General features: G+C 43.3%; 1 protein-coding gene across 6 annotated transcripts in view; it reads left to right on the top strand.

The window, feature by feature from the left end:
• PRDM15 (PR/SET domain 15) overlaps nt 1–23,850 on the top strand; it is a 371,830-nt gene that overhangs the window by 262,966 nt on the left and 85,014 nt on the right. For all 6 annotated transcript variants that reach the window (XM_078656809.1, XM_078656805.1, XM_078656810.1 and 3 more), the window contains 4 exons: nt 3,690–3,769; nt 7,100–7,219; nt 8,319–8,450; nt 20,750–20,833. In XM_078656809.1, the coding sequence (XP_078512935.1) occupies nt 3,690–3,769; nt 7,100–7,219; nt 8,319–8,450; nt 20,750–20,833 (416 nt within the window). The remainder of the gene's footprint in view (nt 1–3,689; nt 3,770–7,099; nt 7,220–8,318; nt 8,451–20,749; nt 20,834–23,850) is intronic.

Here is a 23,850-nt window from a genome sequence, read left to right on the forward strand (position 1 = left end):
TACACAGAACAGTGGCGGCTGTGGAAACCGCCGTGGCGGCGGTCGGGGACAACGGCAAGGCCAGTCCACACCTTCCCCTGCAGCACCCGCCTCAAAACCCTCCCCGTCCGTGTTTTCTGGCCCATGTGATGCCAGTGGGTGGCAGGGTTCGCCATCACCTCTTCCACTGGCGCACTGTCACGTCGGACAGGTGGGTGTTGCAAATCGTCCGAAGGGGCTACTCCCTCCCCTTCGAGATGACCCCTCCAGCCATGCCACCGCAATACCACCGCGTGTCGGGGGATCACTTGCAACTTCTGCAAGAGGAAGTTACGGCCCTCTTGGCCAAGGGGGCCATCGAGCGCGTTCTTGGGCCGGAAGTAGGGTGTGGTTGTTACTCCCACTACTTTCTGGTACCCAAGAAGGGCCCTATCTTGGACCTACAGAACGTCAACGGCTTCCTGCGGAAGGAGAAGTTGAAGATGCTGACTTTGGCTCAGGTCTTAGCTGCCCTGGACCCAGGAGACTGGATGGTAGCGTTGGACTTGCAGGACGCCTATTTCCACGTCCCCGTCTTGCCGGCCCACCGGCGTTACCTGCGCTTCACGGTAGGCCACGAGCACTTTCAATTTACCGTGCTCCCCTTCGGCCTTACCAGCGCCCCACGGGTGTTCATGAAAGTGATGGCGGTGGTCGCAGCTCATCTGCGCAGGTTAGGGGTTTCAGTCTTCCCCTACCTTGACGACTGGTTGTTGAGGGCGGGCTCGCCCCAGACAGTCGTCAGCCACCTCCAGACTACGGCCGATCTCCTGCACCTGCTGGGGTTCTCCATCAATGTGCCGAAGTCACACCTGTGTCCCTCTCAGAAGCTCCTCTTCATCGGAGCGGTTCTAGACTCGGCGCAGTTTCGGGTTTATCCTCCCGAACAGCGGGTTCGGTATATTCAGGCTCTGATTCCGATCTTTCAGCCTTTATCCCGAGTCTCGATCAGGTTGACGCTGCGGCTTCTGGGGCTGAAGGCCTCCTGCATCCTTCTGGTGCATCACGCCCTGTGGCGGATGCGGGCTCTGCAGTGGGACTTGAAGTTTCAGTGGGCCCAGCATCAGGGCAACTTGTCCGACCATGTCTTGATCTCGGAGGGCGCTGCAAGACAGTTGCAGTGGTGGCTCACGGACCGCGATTGGGTCAGCGGCAGATCCCTCTCCCTTCCCCAACCGGAGCACGTAGTTGTGACGGACGCGTCCCTCCAGGGCTGGGGGGCCACATGGGAGAGGCGGAGATCAGAGGCCTCTGGTCTCCGGCGGAGTCCCAGCTCCACATCAACCTTCTGGAGCTGCGGGCGATCCGACTTGCACTGAAGGCATTCCTCCCCTCTGTCAGGGGGAGTGTAGTGCAGGTGTTCACGGACAACACCACCGCCATGTGGTACTGCAACAAACAGGGCGGGGTGGGGTCGTGGACCCTATGCCAGGAGGATCTGCGCCTCTGGCAGTGTCTGGAACATCAGGGCGTGACCCTGGTGGTTCAATACCTGGCTGGTTCCCTGAACGCCAGGGCGGACAAACTCAGCCGTCGGTGCATGATGGATCACGAATGGCATCTGAACTCGGACGTGGCGCAAGGACTCTTTCAGCAATGGGGAGAGCTTTGGTTAGATCTATTCGCCACAGAAGAGAACGCGCAATGTCATCAGTACTGCGCGTTGGAATTTTCAAGGCGGCACTCAGCACTTTCAAACGCTTTTCGTCGCGAGTGGAATTGCGGTCTATTGTATGCCTTTCCGCCTATACCACTTCTGCCCAGAGTGCTGAAGAAGATCAGGAGTGACCGGGCCCAAGTTATCCTTGTGGCTCCGGACTGGGCACGAAGATATTGGTATCCAGAGCTACTCAGCATGTCTGTCTATCCCCCGATTAGTCTGCCTCTTCAGGAGGACCTTCTGTCGCAGCAGCAGGGGACGGTCCTCCACCCAAACCTGTCCAGTCTCCACCTACAAGCTTGGAGATTGAGCGGCGACAGTTGGGGCCATTTGACTTGCCTCCTGAAGTCTGTAATGTCATTCTGGCAGCCAGGCGTCCCTCCACAAAGTCTGTATACGCCTGCAGGTGGAACAGATTTGTGGCATGGTGCACAACAAAGGCTGTGGATCCACTCTCTGCCCCCCTTTCTGAGGTTCTCCTCTTCCTTCTTTCTCTTGCCCAGCAGGGCTCGGCTCTGGGCACTATCAAGGGCTACCTTTCTGCTCTTTCCGCCTTTTTAAGGCTACCTGATCAGCCATCTTTGTTCAAGTCCCCAATTGTAAATAGGTTTTTGAAGGGCATCCCACACGTTTCCTCCTGTTCCTTTCGTGATGCTCCAGTGGGACTTGAACCTTGTACTTACTTATCTAATCTGTGCTCCTTTTGAGCCGCTCCATAACTGTCTTCTCCGTCTTCTTACTTTGAAGACTGCTTTCCTGGTTGCCATCACCTCTGCCAGGAGAGTGAGTGAGCTCCAGGCTCTTTCTTCCACACCTCCTTTCCTCTCTGTCCATCTGGAAAAGGTTGTGTTGCGGACGAGACCCTCTTTCCTGCCCAAGGTTGTCACGGCCTTCCACGTCGGGTAGTCCATCACCTTGCCCACCTAGTTTCCGCCTCCGCATCCTTCGAAAGAGGAAGAGAGGCTCCACCGTCTGGACCGAAAACGTGTGCTCTCTTACTATCTGGATCGCATTGGCCAGTTCCGGGTGGATGACCAACTCTTTGTTGGCTACGTGGGCGCTAAGAAGGGACGGGCGCTGTACAAGCGGACCATCTCTCGGTGGATCATCTTGTGCATCCAAGCGTGTTACTCCTTGGCTAAGAAGGAACCTCCTGTTGGGCTGAGGGCTCATTCCACTCGGGCCTTGGCAACTACGACTGCCCTGGGCCGAGGAGTGCCCTTGGAGGACATTTGTCAGGCAGCTACGTGGGCCTCGCTGCACACGTTTGCAATACACTACTGCCTGGACAGCCAAGTCCAGAGGGATGGCATCTTTGGCCGTTCCGTCCTCCAGGACTTTCTGGTGTTTTTATTGGTTCGCAGACCCACCACCGGGGTTGGTATTGCTGGGGTAACTATTCTAAGGTAAGGAATCTATCACTAATGTGTCTCTTTCAGATGCACAAGTTACTACTTGTGTAATGATATATCTGTAAGAGACATTAGTTAGTGATAGATTCCTTACCGACCCACCCATCCTCCCCGTTCTGCGAACCGATATCTAGGGTTAAGGTCATCCCCTTTCAAGGCCCAAGTTTCATGGCACCAGTGTTGGTTCTATCATGGCTCTGCGTATCTGGCGCGGAAAAGCTGTGTATCAGAACTGACGTCAGCGCGCGAGGGCGGTGTCTAAGTACTCCGGCGACGTCATTCCGGCACTAACGACGCCGACGACGGACGGGGAGCCGCGGACGACGCCTGCCGGCGTACAGGGGTATTACTACGCAAAATTTTCCGGATCCAGTCTGACGCCTGGGGATATTCTAAGGTAAGGAATCTATCACTAACTAATGTCTCTTACAGATATATCGTTACACAAGTAGTAACTTGTGCTTTTATTTCAGATATTCATATCCTTTTAGCATCAGTTTCCATTAAACTGTCCTTTCATTCCAAGTTAAACAATATACTGTTTTCAAGTTATAATATGATATTAATACATTATCATGTTCACGTTCTATTTTTTTCAGGTACATCCACCCATGTGAAATTTGTGGAAGGATTTTTAACAGCATTGGGAATTTAGATCGGCATAAACTTATTCACACAGGTACCCCTGAGATTATGCAAACACGATACTGAATAAAATACATATTTTTATTGCCATTCTTTTGACATACATAATTGTTTACCCCGCTATGAGTTGTAAAGTGGAACATGATTGTGAATGTAATTTAAGAGGACCAGGAAGAAGGCTCTTTGTGTGCAGCTACAGCTAAATGCTGTGTAACAGTCAGAACTTCAACAATGTGACAACCCTTGAATAAATGGAGGAAGACCAGCTTACAATCTCTTCTATCTCTGTCTGCTCCTTATAGACAAATAAAGAAAATATTGAGTGGAGAGATGTTGCCTTTAGTCTTGAATTTAGTGAAGTGATATAATGCTCTTGGATTGGTAAATATGCCCATTTGCTATAGGGCTTGATTTGTTGGGCACAAGGATTCAAGCAAAATCAGTAGGTGGCATAATGAGCTTGTACTTTACCATTGGAGTTTAAAATCGGCTATCAAAGTAATCCCTTTATTTTATGTTCATATATATCATTGCATGCTAGCTGGTGCATGGTTGTTTATCAGCCCAGAGTAATACAAGGATAAGGAACTCCAAAAGTTTGCAAATGTTTTGCCTGAATGAGTATCATGGGCATATTTAAGAATACATATAACATCTTTGACATTATCACCATCTTCATTAAGGCTGTCCTCTGGCAATTAAAAGGGAAAGACAAGGGGTCTACCTACATAGTGAAATCATTGAGCAATGTTGCATATTTATTGCTTGTGATCACAGCCCCATCTCTGCGCAGATTAATACACAAAAATTAATGAGCAACATCAGCAGAAGTATTAGGCTTATTCCAGTTTATTGATAGCCTATAGTGACTGCCAAAGTTACCTATGTCCTATATTAACTGGAAAAGGTTAACTCTCTGATCCCGAACATAAAATAAGATACGGTTGGCATACATTGATAGGAGAATCCTCTGCATCTATAATATCGTACATGTGACTTAGAAGCTATCGAAAACGTAAAGGGTAGAGGGAACTACTCTGATTCTTGCCTGTCTGAAATGGTACATGGTTTGAGATGATGTTGGTAACCCTATGTCTTACAACCGGAGCAGTATACAACAGGCTAATCCACCTCAATATTCTGTGTAGAGTCGACCAGGGTGAATATTAATTACCGTAGTAGAATCAAATGCTTTTTCTTCATCCAGTAAGAATGTTGATGCCAGTTTCACACTTAAAGGATGAAACCGTGCAGAGATCATAAGATATACAGTGTCCAAGCATACAACACACCTGGTCAGGCAACATCAAGCCCAATGATATCATCCCTTAGATATAGCAGGCCTCGAGCATTCTCAGTAGTGTATCAAGGTGCCTCACGAAATATGAAGGGGCGGTTGGCTGGGTAGGACTTCCTCATCCCCTAGACTCCTCTAGCATGGCTAACCAGTGGATGGGCAAGGATACGAAGATAGTACTTATAGGAAGACCATCACCACAGCATGCCTTGCACTTTGGCATGTCCTTTAGACTTTTTTAATGTCTTCAAGATAGACTGCATCAGTCGATCTCTGTCATCATCTTCCAGCCAACCCGCCATAACCCTGTTCCCTCTCATCATGTATAGGTTGGCCTGTCTGCACTTAGAGATTAGCATAAAACATCACCATCTTTTTATAGATGCAGGTTCAGTGTGCCATCTGAAAGCCAACGACTTCCTGAGAGGCCCACAGTGGTCACAACAGTCTCACTGATGTTCTTCCTGGTAATTCATTGAACCAGTACTCAGGGCAGTGGCATATTTCCCAAAACGTTCAATCTCATGATTTCCAATATCCAGATATTCTAATAGAGATGCATTAGAGGCGGCCCATAATGATGGAATGGTCACCTCTTGCAGTTATCTAGTTTACAAGTCATTGAGCTAGTCCTCCAATCCTGTAAGGTGCAAGGGAATGTATTGGAGAACTTGTATTTGTTTGGTCGTGGAAATCCCACAGATGTACTTTAAATCCTTCTAAACTCATGCTTGCACTAGAGATAGACCCAATGTTGAACTGCAAGTTACTCCAAAATAGATGTTCTAATCTCTGTTTTAAATGCAGAATCCATTAGAGCCTAAAAATGGAGGTTCTTTAACCTGCCATAGTAAAGCTATTGAGAATAACATTTGGGGACTTGGCAAAAGGGTCACCTCACCCACCTATGTACAGACTTTGCATGTTTTCAGCCAGTAATCAAGTGTCAAGCACCTGTCTAGTGCTCATTGTTCCATAAGAATCAATTTACACCTCACTGCTGAGGCCAAATAAGTATAAACCCGTCTGGGGTTGCATGTCACTTGATCAAAAGAGAACTTGCTTGGCAGTTGGTTAGGCTGCTTCTTTACATTATTAAGCCTGATTTGCTTGATGATGTTTCTTGTTGGAAGGCAGGAGGAGAAGATAATCCTGGCTTCCAGGAGCCTGCCACACCACTGCTACTTTTCTGAGTCCTCCGGCCCTGCACTCTCCACCAGTAGATGATTATGTGGCAGGCAGCCCATTAAGAAAGCTGGCTGTAGTATCCCTCAGTTGACTGGTCTATGTGCCGCTGTAATACCTAGGCCTCAAGACACCCAGCAAAAGACATGCTCATTCACCGAAGGTCAACAAAGCATCAAGCAAGTCTGTCATCGTGGTACCTGGCCCTCTGTCACGCTCTGTCGTAGGCTTTTGCAATTTAAGGGCAGATGCTGTTAATGTTAACAGGTTGCACAAATGCAGTCTTCATCACAATGTCACATATGAGGGTATCTACTGGTGTATCTGTTTGTAACTCACCGGATGGAAGGATGAAGTGAATTCCATTATTTATGTTCCAGGACAAAAGATGTTTTCACAAACCCTGAGCAGACAGAGGAACTTTTTAACAGACCAGCACATCTAATTTGCAGGGAACAGTAGACTAATAAGAAGAAAGAATATATTAGAAAGGGGGTGAAGGCACTCTAAAGTATTCAAACACAATACAGAGAAAGTCAAAATTCTATCCGAAATTAGTGCTAACCAAGTTCAGCCATGGAATAATGTGCGAGCAATATAGAATTGGGTGGAATTGAAAAACGATTTAAGAATGGCATGCAATACAAATAAGCACTATAATTGAACCTAAAAAAGGCAGTAGTTTACAATTCTATAATGGGCTACTATTGAACTTGGTGCAAGCATCCTTTCACTTGCTTAACAGCTTGGAGGTTAGTTGGGGATGAAGTCCATAGATTTGGTTTTAGGTTGGATTAATAAACCAAGTCAGCCATATAATTATTCAACCTAGACTTTTTCTCCAGTTGTTATCTCAAATGTGAATGTTTTTTTTCTGTTTAGGTGTAAAAAGCCATGGCTGCCATTTATGTGGGAAATCATTTGCCAGAAAAGATATGCTAAAGGAGCACATGCGAGTCCATGACGACATAAGGGAATACCTGTGTGCCGAATGTGGAAAAGGTACCAAAGCCACTCTTGTTCAGTCTTCCGATTGCCCTTTAGTTGTCTGTGATTTCAATGTTTAGAAGTAAAGACAAGAATTCTCTTGAGGTCTCACCTACCCGATAGGTTTAAGTTATCTGGCAGGTGAAAGTCTCTTGTTGACCATCCACAAAAAACACTTAGAGCTTGGCTTTGTTGTCACTCTTCTATACTTCTTCTTTGAATTTATGTATTTTTCATCTGGGGGAGGGGAGGATGAGAAAGGACAAGGGAGTAATTGAGGCACTTGCGGGTGGGACGGATGGGAAACAAAAAATAATAATAAGAAAAGCCTGGGAGTGGGTGGGGAAAGCAATGGTTGAACCTGGAGGAGGATTTGAATAGGCAGAAACACAAAGCGCTTGCAGGGTATGGGTGTTTGGGGGGGAGAAGGCACACACACACACAAAGGAGGTGGCAAGAAAATGCATGCAATCTCTGGAGTGCTCAAAGCAAAAGAAGAAATTGTTCCTTGAATGTGGCAGCAGAAGGATTTAAGTCATCCAATCAAAAGGATTGGAAAGAAGCTACGCTCCAGGGCAGGGACAACTAGGAAAAGTGGAAGGAAAGCCTTCAAATAAGAAGCAAACACATGGATGACAAGAAAACCAACCAATGGTATACTGTGGGCAAGTCAAAACCCCACTGTAAGTTTTGGCATGGTCCATAGGAGGTCTTTTGATAACTGACAAGTAAAAGAAGTCTGCCACAAGACGTGTATCAAGCGTCAAAATCACCTGTCCCATTCAATTAATAGGCAACTTAAGGAACTAATTAGAAAATCTGCTTCACCCAGGCCCAACCTGTGTCCCCTGAATACCTCTCACATAAACATGACTCACCAAGGCACAGAAGTTAGGATCAGGTTTTTAACCCTACTTGGAGTGTGATGATTATCATCAAAACTACTTCATGTGTTTTACTGCTATTTTTAAACTGTCACTTTGTTTGTTCTAATTCTTATGTATATGTCGACTAAATCAAAAAAAGCACTTTATGCCTATTAAGGTGGGTTACTCACTATTCTCCTTTAGTCCTGCAACATGTCCTAAGTTGACATGTTTGCATTCCTTCACAGGAATGAAGACCAAACATGCACTGAGACACCACATGAAGCTACATAAAGGCATCAAGGAATATGAGTGCCGAGAGTGTAACCGGAAGTTTGCTCAAAAGGTGAACATGCTCAAGCATTACAAGAGGCATACAGGTAAGAATAAGTAGAGGCCCAGCACCCATGTGTGATGATCAACCTGGTGCCATGATTAGCAGTGTGACTGACTATTTCTGTGATTTGCACAATAAAAAATAGAATTATAAGATCTGGCTATATATTGCATTCTGAATTTTCGAATTGCAACGCTAAAAGAGATTAGATGTGGTCTATTGGTTATGTGGTGATTGTGGAGTCCACCTGGATTCAATGATCTCCTTAACAGACATAAAAAAATTAAAGATTTTAGAGAAATCGTTTTATTTTGCATCTGGTAAGAAAGTTAAATTATTGATCATGCAGCAGAGCTTTGTGTGCATTTGAAAATCACGTTTGTATCCAGATGGGGGTGGGACCAAGTCTGCCTCCATCCTTTCTGAGAAAGATTAAAAAAAATGACACTGAGTAAGGCGATAGTTGCACATAATATCAACGCCTACATAAAATACATTTTTGTGTGTGCTGTCGATAAGGTTTGTTTTTATCCTGATTTGTAAGCACCCAATTTTGCTCATAATGGTTTCTTTTTATACGCCTCTTGCATCTTCAGAGTGTGAGGTCTTATGACCCAATGGACTCTTAAAACACCCAATCATAGTCTTTGCTGGTGAATTAGCGAATTTCCCCCAAAAATATATTGATTCTTTTCAGACCGGTGCCATATCTGCCCCATACCTCATCCAAAAGTGAGCACGCGTGTTCCACTTCCTATCCCCACAGACTCAAGGGACCAATAGCTATGTGGGCTAGCATCTCAAATGTTAGTCAAAGCAACTTAGCATTACTACTAAATTTTCACCTGCTATTCAGTTTCTACTCTGACTTCCACTTGTTTGACATAGAAGTTTGAGGAAAATGTGCATAGCTGATCAAGCCATTCAGAACTCTGGATCTCTCTTGCTCTTCCAGGGTATCCTCATCAATAGCCATAAGCCCTGAATAGTCCTGCCCATGCACGGGGATTTTGGAGCACTTTTTAACCATTTTCTTGAATGTATAACAAGCTTTGTACATAGTACTTTACATACATGTCTAGAGACTGTCTAACAATGGCCAGATTACATTGAATATTATTTTTAAAAAGAAACCAATTACTTAGATATGTGTTGTTAGTAAACAAACACAAAATCTTTATCAAACTCTTTAAAAAAAAAAAAAAAAAAAAGGGGGGGGGGAATATGAGACCTTGTTAGCCAATAGGCTGCCATTTAAAGAATAGTCGAGAAAACCGACACAGTGCCTTAAAAACCTCACAGTACTACCTGTCTCCCATTATGCCTCACCGGTGACAGTTAGGTCAGTTCATCTTTACAGCTCTTGGTGACAGGATCCTGGGGCACGGAACTATTCCTTTTTGGCAAAAAACACTGGAAAATCTTTCTAAAACGTTTTCTTTTGGAAGTCATTCAGCATTTCTTACCACCTAGATAGATATTTTTATGACAGAAAATAGTTTATTTTCCTGTCAAACATGCTTTCACTTTTTGTGAAGTGTCCTTCCTGTGAGAAGAAGGCTCAGACAGATCCTACTTGTGGTCACTGTGAAAAGTTTTCCAAGCGAACTATAAAAGGACAGAGAAAAGATCAGACTCCTGGCCTCCAAGAAAGACCAGTCACAGCAGCTGGCTGCTCTTCAAGAGGCCTTTGGGAAGGGCAGACATCTTTCAAAGCACTTTCCCCTTCGTCCAAGGACCCTAGCAGAGGGAGATCCATGGAGAGACATCACCATCATCGGAGGAGAAGTTCCCTGTCGACATTGAGGTTTGACATTGAGGACAGAACAGTTACCTGTGTGTTCGCTGTCGACCGGTAAGCCGTCGAGCCATCACTAAACATTAAAGCATCCTTGGCATTCGCCATCGAAGCATACGTTGGCATTAAAGTAGACAGTCCATCACCCATCAACATCGAAGCAGTACATCAAGGACCAGCTCCATGCTGGCTACAAAGTTTACAACATAGAACTGTGCCACATACATCGGAGGTGTCTGAATCGCTTCACTTTTCTCCAAGCACACCGTCTGTGATCCCTATAATCCCTACAGGACCCATAAGAAGCCCACATATTACAACTTCTCCACATAAGTCTCCACAAGGATCTCCACTACGTCACCACTCCAAATCAAAAGTTACATCTAGAAGATCTACATCCAGACAATCTAGACGTGAAGATGAAGCAGTAGACCCAGATCTAGTCACAGAAAAAGTTCTCCTTCTACTACTACTACTACTTATTTGCTCATCAGTCAAAGTTTACTCACCTACTCTGACAGATGCACCTCTGGCAAGAGAGTCTCCAATAGATGATCTCCTTACCCATAATGTGTTTTTAATAAGAGGGGCATGTAGGAATCTGGCTCTGTGTATACTATACCAAAATGAGTTATAGTGTGCACAGAGTCCAGAGGAACCCTATAGGTAGACCGAGGTAAAAGTAGATAGCACCTTACTCTCTATGTGTGGTAGTGTGGACGAGCAGTAAGGCTTTATCAGAGGGTAGTGCTTAGCATTTGTTGTACCCAATCAGGCAGCAAATGATGTCACACACTCAAAGACTGAACTCTGACCAATTTGTTGGTATCAAGAATATTATTTAGTTATATTTATATTCTAGAACCAAGCAAGCCTGGTACAGGTAAGTGTAAATGGTACTTTTCAAGGCAGGTTGAACAATACTAGCAAGCTGAATGAAAATGTCTTTGTTACAGGTAAATCTTTTCAATACAGTGGAAATTACTGTTAGATTACTTTTTTACAGATCTACTCGGTGTGATTTGCCTAGATACCACACTGGTTATAAAGGACAAGTGAACCCAATTGGATTGGTCAGGGACTATATTTGAAGGTGTCCAGCCAGACAGAAATGTTTTTGATTCGTAAAATTGACACGAAAACAATCAAGTGGGACACAACACTGCGTCCTACTAAGCATACATAAAACAGAAAAAACAAACAGGAAGGCTCAGGCAGAGCGACTTGCTTGTATATTATCCATTCAATTAGTACAAGCATAGATGTGGTGGAACACCGTTACACATGGGTAATATTGGTTAGGAAAACGTTTACAGTGTACATATAGCCGACGACGTTTCGATCCCTTTTAATCAATATTGGGATCATCATCAGTTCATAGTATTTATACGCCAGAGTAAAAATTTACTGTGAAGAGATCATGAAATGGAGAAAGAAATGGGCAAGACAGTTAGGATGAGCTTTAAAAATGGTGTACGATGTCATGCTGACGCAAGTGAGCCAGTGAGAACTTCGGCATCACTATCATTCAAACTGTGTTGAGTATCATAGGCGGGGTGTCGTGACATGAGAACGGCCGCTTGTATTATGGTAAGTGATCATGGTACAACGTTAGGACTAATGGCCATCGGTGGCCGTGTAGGTGTAGATTAGACCTGGTTGGCATGGTGGGCACCTGTCATGCGAGGAACCTTGTGTCCTAAGGCAGATATCACACTGGGACATTTCCCAGAGAAAAGGTAAGTAAAGTTGTTTGTAGTTCTTTGCTGTTTTTCAAGTTCTCATACAAAACCAACTCCACTCACAACACATTTCAAGGAAAAACAGTCCATGTATTCCTATAGAGAGAATATGGTATTGGTTAACTGTAAGTACTTGGTTGTTGCAGTTGGTATTCTGGGGTTAGAACCAGGGGTGCACTCTTGAAACACCCCCAGCAGCACTAGGGCGGCCGGGTGCAGAGTGCTGAGGCCCCATGTTATCCAGTGGGGGATAGGGAGCCTCCGGTTGGTGGCTTCTCACAAGCAGACCACAGGGTTAATGGGAGCAAAGCTCCTGGTGTTACGCTCAGGGCAAAGGGAGATCCGAATTAGCACCAAAAGTACACCTGCAGCGGCGCAGGTGTGGAGGGGTGCAGTGTGCTGTTTTGGCATCGGGTGCCCTGTTGATTTCAAAGGGGATTTTCCAGTTACAACAAAGACTGCAGGCTCAGGGACGAAGACCTTCTGGAGGTGACCACCGGTAAGAGAGGTAAGTTGGGATGCCTGGGGATGCTAGGACACTGTCAGTTGGGCCACCCAAGGCCGGGGTACATTGGGTGCAGGGGTGTCTTTAGGCTGCTGGTTTTCTCACCAGCTCCGGTCGGGGGGGATCTTCCAGAAAGAGGCTGCAGGCTTGGCTTGGAGTTTCAAGGCAAGTCCGGGATCACCAGGTCAGGATTGCTGGGGAGACCTCCTCGTGGGCCGCTCAAACTCGGGTGTTGGGTGCAGAGTGGTGCAGACTCATGGTTTTGGCTGGAATCTGAGTCTGTTGGTGAGCAAATTTGGTGCTCACGGGAGACAAATTCTTTGGTTTGGAAGGCAAGCAGGTCCTTCGGGTTCTTGAGGCTGCTGCTCTACACACCAGGGTTTCTCTGGAGCAGGTTCGAGGTGCGGACAGGCCTGTAGGGCTGGGGCCAATTCTGTGAGCGTCCTCCTTTCTTAGTTTCAGCACTGCCTCTTCGGTCCTTATTCTTTTCTTCTGGTCAGTTCTTGTCTGAGGAGGCAATGTTCAGGGTGTCCCTAAATGCTAAATTTAGGGGCGTTACCGGTAAGTAAAGGTTGGGACCCATGGGTCCCTTCCTTGGGGTGGGTACACCGCTTATTATGCCACCCTCCAGTGGGATGGGGAATATGCCTCACTCTGGTTGGCTGGGTCCCCCCACAAGAGGGTTGGGGTTGGCAAAGGTCGGCACACCTCCCTTCCTCACTTGGTTTTCCTGCAGATTCTCCCGCCCAAAGTGGAGGTCAGAACCGGTGGGAGTCAATTGCAGGAAGCAGCAAAGGTCTGGTGTAACTCACAAAGGTGGCAAGCCTTTGAAGCTTCCCCTTCATGGACCCTGCCCATCCTGGGGGAGAAGGCTTGGCACCTCTACCCAGGATGTGCATTGTTTCAGGCCCCCGTGAGCAGCAGGCTCTCGACCCTGGGGTCCAGAAACATGTCTGGTGGTGGCAGCCTGGACACTAGTCTTAGGTCGGTTTTCAGCTGGCCTCTCTAAGATGCCCTCTGAGTTCATTGTTCATTAAATCCCACACTGGCATCAGTGTGGCTTTAATGTGCTGAGAAGTTTGATACCAAACTTCCCAGTTTTCAGTAAAGTCATTATGGGGCTAAGGAGTTTGTTATGACAAACTCCCAGCACCATATACTCTTAATGGCATTACTGCACTTACAATGTCTAATAATTGACTAAGACACTGTAAGGGTACAGGGCTCATGCACCTTTACCCTCACTACTGGTATAGTGCACCCAGCTGAGGGGTGGTTGACCTATGCCATGGCATGTGGCCATGTTGACTCTCCACTTTGCTCTGCACCCAAACATGCAGCCTTCAAAAGCAGTATGTGTGTGTGTGTGTGTGTGTGTGTGTGTGTGTGTGTGTGTGTGTGTGTGTGTGTGTAAAGGTGCAGGGCCTCTAAGGGTGGCGCAATAAGTGTTGCACCCCTTAGAAGCCTTCCCTGGCCACCGTGCCCTTCGTACCTGTGGTACCATTTACAAGGGACTGATCTCTGGCCAAAGAGTGACAATTGGGTTTTGTTTCTAGTGCTGTTTTAAAGAAAGAACATAGGCCCTGGGTACCTGTTTGGCAGGAAGCCAGGGCACACTCAGTCGAAGTACATCAGTAGTTTAGCAAAAGTGCGGGCAACCATGCAAAAAGAAACAACAATACATTTTAAAGTTAAACAGTTCAAGACAATACTATACATTTTAAATTCTAATCGTAACATTTTATTCACCGCCTATTTGGTCAAATTGGATTTGATCAAATATAAATTTTATAAATGTATTTTTGTAAACGGTTTTTATTAACCATATACAATCATGCAAAAAGAGGGTAGTTTCTTACAGGGCAGCAAAACTGTACATTGATGTCCCTAACCCTACTACATCCTGTTCAGTGATTTTTGAGAAGTTACGTGAGGGAACAGCAGCACAGTCATTACTTCCTGTGGTTCCTGGCCTATAAGAACATGCAATGCAATTATTCTTTACACCTGCATTGGTAAAGTCTGTTCCATCTTGACTTTAAAAAAATATATAAACCATGTGACCAAGACCCCCTATTTTTAGTTCAGATCATCCTCCATATTTAGTCATTGTAGTAGCAGCAAAAAAGTCCCACTTTTCTGCTCCTTCTTCTCCCAGTCGGAAAAAGGAAAGAAATAGATGCTCTTGGGGGAATAAATGTGTGGAACATCAATCAGCATCTGCAATGAAGGTTGCCAGTGTTTCCACCTTGTTGGGAACATATGACCAATCTCTGTGAGATTTGTTAAATAGATTTACAGAGAAACTTCCAAGAGTAGACAAGCTAGACTTTTAAGAGATCTTAAATTAAGGTGGCCTAGTGGTGAAACAGATTATGATTCCAGCAGCTGGCACACCGGACCTTGATGCTCAGGGATATTGCCATGGGATCTGTGCACGTAGATCATCTTGTCTCAATTTTACTGGATTTAAACCAGAGGCACAATGCTGAATTCTGAATTTACCATTTTCAGGAAACACTCTCTTTGGGTCTCATGTGGACTACGAGATGTCTTGAATGAAAATAGAGATGGACACCTTGAAGGCTGTTAGTCAGGAGAAGCGGAAAGTATACCGTGGGAGGTACAGACCCTATGATAGAAGATATTTCTCTCAGAGGGTTCAAACCCGTCACTGGTCTTACTAACACCAGCAGCAGCCAAGACAACCCTATCACCCTGGAAAAGCAACAGGAAGTGCGGGAATCCAGCAGCAGTCTGCATCCATGGAAAAACCTCAGGCTAAACAATAAACCGTTAATTCACCCTTCTCTGTTTGTCACTCCGGTGGAGGGGGGTGTATTGCCAAACAAGTAGAACAGTGAATATTGTTCAGAATGGATATTCTCTTCAATTCAGGCCCCCTCCTCCTTCAAGTCCACCATCTTAAACATCAGCATATCAGAAAGACCTACTCAGAACACTCTGTTGCAGAAGCATGCTGTGGAGGAGGTTCCTCATCACCAGAGAGGATTGGGAATTTATTCCCAATATTTTCTGGTGCGGAAAAAGGGCCAAGAGAAGAATTAGGAGTACTAAACAAATATTTAAAGAAGAAAAAAATTGTAATGTTAGCATTACACCAGATCTGTCCTCAACTATGCCACGGAGACTGGATGTGTTCAATAGATGCCTAGTTTCACATTCTAGTATCGCCAAAACATTGAAAGTTCCTTCAATTCATAGTATGATCTTATCACCAATACAAAGTCCTACCTTGCCAACTAAAATCAGCTCCATGAACATTTGCAAAATGTATGGCCGTCATCACAGCCCATCTAAAGGAGCAAAAGATCTTTGTCTATCCTTATCTAGATAACTGGTTAATAAACCGCATATCTACAACCTTGACCAAAATCTACAATTCCTTAGAGCAGTACTGGAGACCCACTCGGCAAAGGTGTATAAGAGGAGAGGTTATCATCAATCTGAAATGTCACAATCTCTTACATACTCTTCATCCAATGACGAGACAGATCGCGTCCCTATTGGGTTTGAAGGGCACTTGCATCTTTCTAGTTCAACATGGGAGACTTCACATGTGGCCCTTGCAACAATGCCTAGAAGCTCAGTGGAATCTGTTCTTGGACCTCTTTCAAAAGAAACTGACCCTTTCACAGGATGCAGTACAATCTCCCCATGGTGGCCGGGGGGTGCAATCGCCCTGTGCGTCAGCTTTTTGCATGCTAAGGCACTTTGGGATTACGGAAGGGAGCTGCAGATACTTGTACAACCTTTTCTGAAATACAGATCGCATTGGCACACATTCTCAAGGGAACGTTTAATCATTTGCATGGCATGTGTGATCCCGAGCAAATGAGAGAATTCTTTGTCTTAGCGCCCACATCATATTATAGATTTTAATATGGAAGCAAAAGAACTGTGAGGAGGCTGTGTTATGAAAGGGACAAAAGGACTCACCTGGACCCACCCCAAGTATCCTCTTGCATGTGGGTGCAATTATTCACTGCACCCATCTGCCTGGGTATCTGTGCCCACCCACCCCCTTCCTTTAATTGTAGACTGGTATACCACCTGCATAGTGAAAGATCGAACAGCAACGTCAAACAGCTGGTCTGTGCCTTTCACTACTGTGCTTCTCCCAGGTCAGGTGCAAGTTCGCAACTGCGCTAGGGAATTGATTGTGAAAGGGTGCACTGAACTGGTTTTACACACAGCACCCCCAGCCTAAGGTGTGCTGTGACAAGAGGAGGGCAGGGCACCTTGCCTGTAATATGCACCCTGGTGTGCAAACCCAACACCCAACAACCTTCAGCCTCCCACATGTTCTTTTCTGTGGGATAACTAAAATCTTAATTTAGTGAGAAGCTTTGCTTCTTTCTATCCTACCACCCTTTGCTTATTATGCTAATCATCACAGTCCAGGCTCAGTTACACAACTTTGATTCCTCCTCTCCTTCTTTGTGCCATCTTACCAGTGCAAACGTTCAGCACATTCAAAACAAAGCTACAAGACTCCTCTCTCCTATGAATACCTCAAGCCTGTGCATTGTGCGCTAACACGGAACAATAAGGGCCACCTGCCCCAAGCAATGGGACTAATTAGAAATCAATTCTTCAAAGAGACAATTGGAATCCTTTAAACACTGATGCCTTGTTAGTGTTGCAATAAGTCATGCAATGCCGAGGCTGATCAAGTTTCTCTCTGGACACTGATAATTTTTAAACTTCTTTTCTCTAGAAGAGAACTACCAATTATGCAGTAAGCTAAACGTTAATTTTGCTTATGCCTTCTTAATCTTCGACTGCAACTTTCCCTAGAACATTTGGCAGAGTCCTTATGATTATTCTCACGCCTGACTGCTTCCTTCCTCTCCTCATGCTTTATTCCATGCAAAATCATATTTTTAAACTTTGGGCTCTGAATCTGGACCCCTTTGAATGAGTTCAATAAACAACATGAGCCCAAAAGTTTGATTCATTTGGGTAAAAATTGAATTTCTGAAGTTCCAAATAGTAACATTTTTGTATCTGAACTTTTAATTTTAAGACATCTAATGACTTCTTGAATTCTGTTCTTACTTTAAGACAGTAGTGAGGCCCTATAACTTAATTGGAGATAAAAGGTATCCAAGAGTTTCAACCACGTCTGGTCAAATGCACCAGAAACAAACCTTCTGTAACACAAGAAAATGGGTTCCTAATTTTTTCAAATGCCCTCCTAGACTACTTTGTATCAATGTTGGAATGTCACCTGAATGGTAAAAGCTGGCGCAAATACAAACAAAACGGAAACTCCTCTGTTAGTGAAACAGTGGTACTGTCTGTGCAGTCTCCAGTCAGATGCAGACATCTGATATGGAAATTGGTGCCTTGAAATCTGGCCGTGAGTGTAAACACCATCCCACCTGCACTAAAATGCAGGCAGTGCTGAAACCTTCTTTTCTCTCGTGGTGACAGGTGTTTTCTCCAGCCGCCTAACCCATGTTGATGTAGACACATGCTGAAATGCAAGTGTGTCTCCTCTGCCTCTGTTTGAACATTTTCTCTGTATCCCAGAGCGTTTAATGATTGGGGTGTATTAGGGTCCGAGAGGATGGGATCAAGGTGCAGAGTGGGTAAGAGAATTAGGTCACCAAAAGGAGGGCTAAAAATATATGAGTAGGGTATAAGTGAGGATATCTGAGAGAACAACATATTGGGAAAATAAGTAAGAAGGGGCTAGCAGGTCAGAGAAAGGCAGGAAGAGAAATGGTTACAAAACAGCCTACAAATTAAGGTAAGGTCCGACATCTTTCCGTTGCATGTTATATTAACTCCATAGAGAATTTCCAGGCTCTAATGACTTCAATGGGAAGGGACTCTTAAAGTCAAATCCACAAACACTGAAGTTCTCCTTGGTAAACCCTCTCCATCTGGTGACCTTCCTCCTTAGATCCAGTTTCCGTTCCAGTTATAAGGTTTAGAACTTAAGAGATTTTCATGCCTCTCTCTCTCCATTGCACCTCATATCAATCAAAGAGCATCAACTTAGTCTTGCTTAAAATCGTGAGCATTAGCCTCCCTTTTTTCTTCCAGAGGGCAAAAGGCTGGTGGTCCAACCTACTAGGTCTTCCTGCTTGGCTTACGGCAACAGTATATTACAGGACCTGTTGGACTAATCGCTGAAAATGCTTCAAATCGTTTTAAATGATGCCTCTCTTCCTCTCCATGCTTCCGTCCACAATTACTGGACCGGTTTCAGTTAGGAAATGTTTAGTCAATAACTCACTATGTCTTCTGCATAGAACTGTGTCCAGAACTGCTCTTCGGTATCTTCAATCTCACTTTCAATCTTACAGACAAGCATGTTCCTTAAGTTTGGCAGCTGTATGTCTGCTCCCAGTTCCTAGATTTATATCACTAGAACTGATGGCTGCTCAGTTTCTGTATGGCTACTACCAGTAGAATATCTGTTATCTTAAAGTGTAAATTATAACCTACCACTTTTTTGTAAAAATATGAAAACCTTTGTGTTCACCAATTTTTATTCTTATTGAAGTGCAGGGTACATGAGTTCAGCACAAACACACATATGGATTTATTTATTTAGTGTTTTCTATAACGCAAACATGACCTAATGCTGGGTGTCAGAGCGCTTTACAAATCAACAGCAATCAGTTTCGTTCATAGTTTACCAATTTACAATAATATACATATTATGTCTTAGTAGGCGACTACTTAGGATATAGTAGTGCATGACATGACATACTTGCATATAAACTGTAATATCCCTTAAGAAAACGTGGGGTCACAACTCGAAGACCGTTACAAAACCAGACCATAACCATGTGGCTTGCTAGAGGTACCTTCTTTAGCCATCGTCCCTGAATTTTGCGTACGGACATGGGTATCCCACCAGGTCTGACTAAGGTCCATAGGTGAGACTTGACGAAAGCCCCTTGACTTGTGCTATCTCCTTAGTCATTACTCAGATAATAGCTGTCCAATCATCCTGATTATTTTCACTTCTTAACAAAACTGAAAATAGTAGCTTCAGAAATGACTAAAAGGTCTCAAAGGAGCAGAGAGAAGACCCTTGTTAGTTAAGTGAGTAATTTACTTATGAAAAAGGACTTAACCTCTTTGTTGAATCTCGAGACCGAGGTGATTCCTCTGATAATCTGAGGCAACGATTTCCAAATTCTTGGCGCAGCTCCCGAGAATGCTCTGTCTCATGTTCTTTTCTTTCGGAAAATTGCTGGTTTTAGTAAGTAATCAGCGGCTCCCCTCGAAGATCTAAGGCCTCCAGAAATCATAATTTTCTGGGCAAGGTAAAGTGGTGTTTTGTAGTATAGAGCTTTATGTGTAATACATGCCATCTTTAGCTGAATTATTGCCTTGTATGGTAGCCATTTGAGCACTTTCAGATGTGGAGTGTTGTGGTCAAATTTTCTTGTACCCGGTACGAGTCTCGCTGCAGCATACAGGCAGGCTTTTAATGGAGCTGTTGAAATCTTAGGTAGCCCTGCTAGTGTTGTGCATCCATACTCAATCCTTGAGATAACCAAAGCTTGCAGAGCCATTTTTAGCTCAGCAGTGTCGATGAACGGTTTCAATTTTCTAAGATAGCTCAGATGGAAACGGGCATTTTTTGCCATAGTGTTGATGGGAGCTCTCCTGTTTAATTCCTTATCCAGCGTGATTCCAAGTGACTTGGTAGAATCAACTAGAATCAGAGTACATAATAGCATGCTTAATAAACTTAATAATAAATTATTGCTTAATTGTATCCATGCTGTTTCATTTTGACTCTCCAGTCGCTTGAAACGTCTTCCAAAAAGTAGATTTAAAGTTTATATGTTTTCAGAGCCATATGCTGAAGCCCTTAGCTTAGTAATCAGTTTCGCAGCATGATTCTTTTTCTGAATCCAAATGCCATGCATTATTCCGCCGTTTAGCATGCTTTACAAAGGCTAAATAGGTTCTGGTTATGGTCACAACATCCTAAAGGATAAGATGTGTTGGTTTTCCAAGGGAACATCTTTGGGCCACCTTTTGTTTTACCAACCACAATATGTATTTCTACCTATATAAAGAAGAGCTGAAATGTACTTTTTTTATTAAGTTGCCAGTCAAATTCAGCACATGGCCATATTTCTGTGACTAACAAATTACTTGATTAGAAACACACTATCTTTTCCAAATTATTTGTGCAAATTCTTGACATTTAGAGATAAGGAGTTTTCCACCTCCTACTGTATTATTGTAACCAAGTGTTATCTCTTGCATAACTAATGGTATATGTTCTTGACTAGGCATCAAAGACTTCATGTGTGAGCTGTGTGGAAAAACATTTAGTGAAAGAAATACAATGGAGACCCACAAACTTGTTCACACAGGTAAGATCTTAGATGCCCCCATTTTCATATTGAATCGATGGAACGCTTCATTTTTGCTGTCTTCTGCTTTTCTGGGTGCCCTGTGTGAAAGTGGGTGGACATTGTGCTGAAGTTGCTCAGCTGGTGTAAACGGTATTCCTCATGGTATCTTATCTGCATGATTAATGACACACGGGTGGGTCATGTTTCCACACAATGCTCTTGGGATAGGCTTTATCCATCAACTTAAATATATCCAAATACAGCTGTCGCAAGTTCAATAATTTATGTATGTTTAGCATGTACAGCATGAATCAAATGCACTACAGCCCTATCAATACGTGATTGACCAAAACATCTCTGCAAATCATTCGAAATACTTTGTTATTGAGGGGTGTAAGAGTTCCCTGTCATTGGTTCTAGGTTCCTGCTCACAACCCATAAATCTTTGATTCCAAGAAATGAATGAGGGTGTTGGGCATAGAACAATGTGCTAATGATCTATTTGCAATAAGCCTCTAGTCAACATTCTAAAAATAAAATGTAGGGAAAAATAATATCTTATTCTAGATGAGGGAATTATGTCTTGCTTGCCAGCATAGATAATCAGCTGTAAACATTTTTGAAAAACAGTGTTGTTATTGGCTAATGGCCCCACACTGCTACATGAGTGGCCTGGAGACAAATTCTAGAAAGGGTAAGCAAATGATGCACCCGTCAGTTCCCTTAACCCCACTCATTTTGTGGTAACTATTCCCCATTTTCTAACCAAATCCCCTTGTCCTCCCTCACTGACTACTAAATCTACTGCTTATGGAAGGTGGAATTTATTAAATGTTTAGGTATTTACATGTATTTATCATTACAAACATTAACTTCCACAGAAGAAAGTATAAGTAAATTGACAATCTCAAAATAACAATTATTTTCATACAGTATATGATGACAAGTATAATATTAAAATAAATCTAATACACATTCACATACTAAAAATACATTTAAAATAATGAACAGATTATATCAAGCGTTAATGGAAGTCGTCTTATTCATTTCATTGATTGCTTTGGTCAATGTAGTAGTTTTTCCTCTGAAATATCAGAAACTCATATCATTTTCTTAGACTATTCTGCATTGGGCACATCAATAATATATGCATTAAAGCTTATAAAGGGCATCCACACAGTGTACAAGCCTTATCAGAGTTATTTTGTGTAGTCACTGGTTTGTAGTCTGCCTGTCCTTAAATTAACATAGCAGCTTTGAACATTTGAATCAAAGTTTGCCACTATATAATATGGCATGTATCCCATAGAAACAGTTTTGCATGCAAATGAGTACTGCCTTGTATTTTGTCAATGGTCTTAATCGCTGGAGTAGGTATGCTGTTTTAAAATCTTCTTCAACCAAACTTTTATCATTTAACAACTATCTTATTGCAATACTGTACACTTCTCCAAATGGGAATTCATTTACAAATCATTCAGATCATCTTAAAGTTCTTTTGCAAATACATTACATATTGTGTTGGAGACAGCATACCAAAGTGTCATAGGATGATTGTCATAGGATCTGAGCGCAACCTCTAAAGCTCAATCCTACAATACCAAGTTTCAACAGACAAACTTTTTCAGAGTTTCGGGAGCTTCTACTTACTTGGAATGTTCAAGATTTGTAACATTTGTGCATTCACGATCATAAAGGGTAAAGAAGGAAATTTTAGTAGTATAATATTTCATGACCTTACAGCTCTGATTTTCAATTTCAAATGAAGAGTAAAGTCTGTTGTGGAATATAGTGCCTAGATGGGAAAACTGTTCAAATACCTCTAAATTGGACCCAACAACACACCATTTCCTTGGGGGGGGGGGGTGATTTGTTTACCTTTTCCTAACCAAATCTTAGTTGTATTAGAATTTATCTTCAGATGATGTGTTTTAATATTCATTCTTCAAATTCAATAAAACAAGTTTTCATGTGCCTGTATGTATGTAATTTCAGGCCATATGAACAGAGTATGAAATTGTGATTTTATAATTGTGTTTCTTAGCAAATCGCAATTAGGAAATCTCAATTCCAAATGTACAAAAATGTACACGTTTCAAATAGCAATTCCTAGTGGGTCGCAAATTGACCTACCTCATGAATATTAAGAGGTATGTCGCAGTTTGCTACCTATGAGGAATTTCAGGCATCACAGGATGGTGGCCTTCTGGGGTTAGCAAGCCACCATGTCTGTGATTGCTTTTTAAGTGGGACCATTGCCTGCTCTTAAAAAATAATTGTTTCATCATTCACAAAGGGGAAAGGGTCCATTAGGACCTCTTCCCCATTGTGAATGATTACCAGTTCCTTCGGGTTGTCATTAAAATATGAATCTTTAATGACCATAATTCAGCAACACAAATTGCCCTTCGGTAATGTTACCAAATTGCAATTTGTACTTTTGTACATTTAAAGAATCAGGCCATTTCCAACTGCAAAAATGATTTACACATATTCCCCTTATGAGTAAGTGTAATAGTAGTCCAAGTGGGATCTTCCAATGAAGGTCATACAGACCTTCTAATTACATCTTCATTGTTTTTTTTCTCACTATAATCAACTTCAGAGCCAGTGCATTCCCAGTACTGCTGCTGTTTGGCCTAAAAGCCCCTTGATGCAACATAATCAGTTTATTTTTGTTCACCCAATTCTGTAAATGTTGTAAAATGTGTTGAAGACATCTTTCCAGAAGCATCTAGAACAGTGTAATAGGCTGCAAAGGCTCTGACCTTGTTTAAAAAAAAAATGGAGTAATCAAACTACCTCTTCGTGATGCATTAATTTCCAGGACAAAATGCAAAAGTAGAATAAGCGAGAAAAGATCTTTGCCCAATACCATGATAACGATTGATATATAGTTATTGGTATCCCATCTGGGCCTTGTGATTTTTAAATTATCCAATCAATATCCTCAATAGTCTTGTTCCACGTCAGTGATGGGATATCAAAGGTAATATTTGCTTATGGATTCTGAGCTATATAGTGGTCAATAGAGA

The sequence above is a fragment of the Lissotriton helveticus genome, chromosome 8 (assembly GCF_964261635.1).
Source record: "Lissotriton helveticus chromosome 8, aLisHel1.1, whole genome shotgun sequence".
NCBI classification, from domain to species: domain Eukaryota; kingdom Metazoa; phylum Chordata; class Amphibia; order Caudata; family Salamandridae; genus Lissotriton; species Lissotriton helveticus.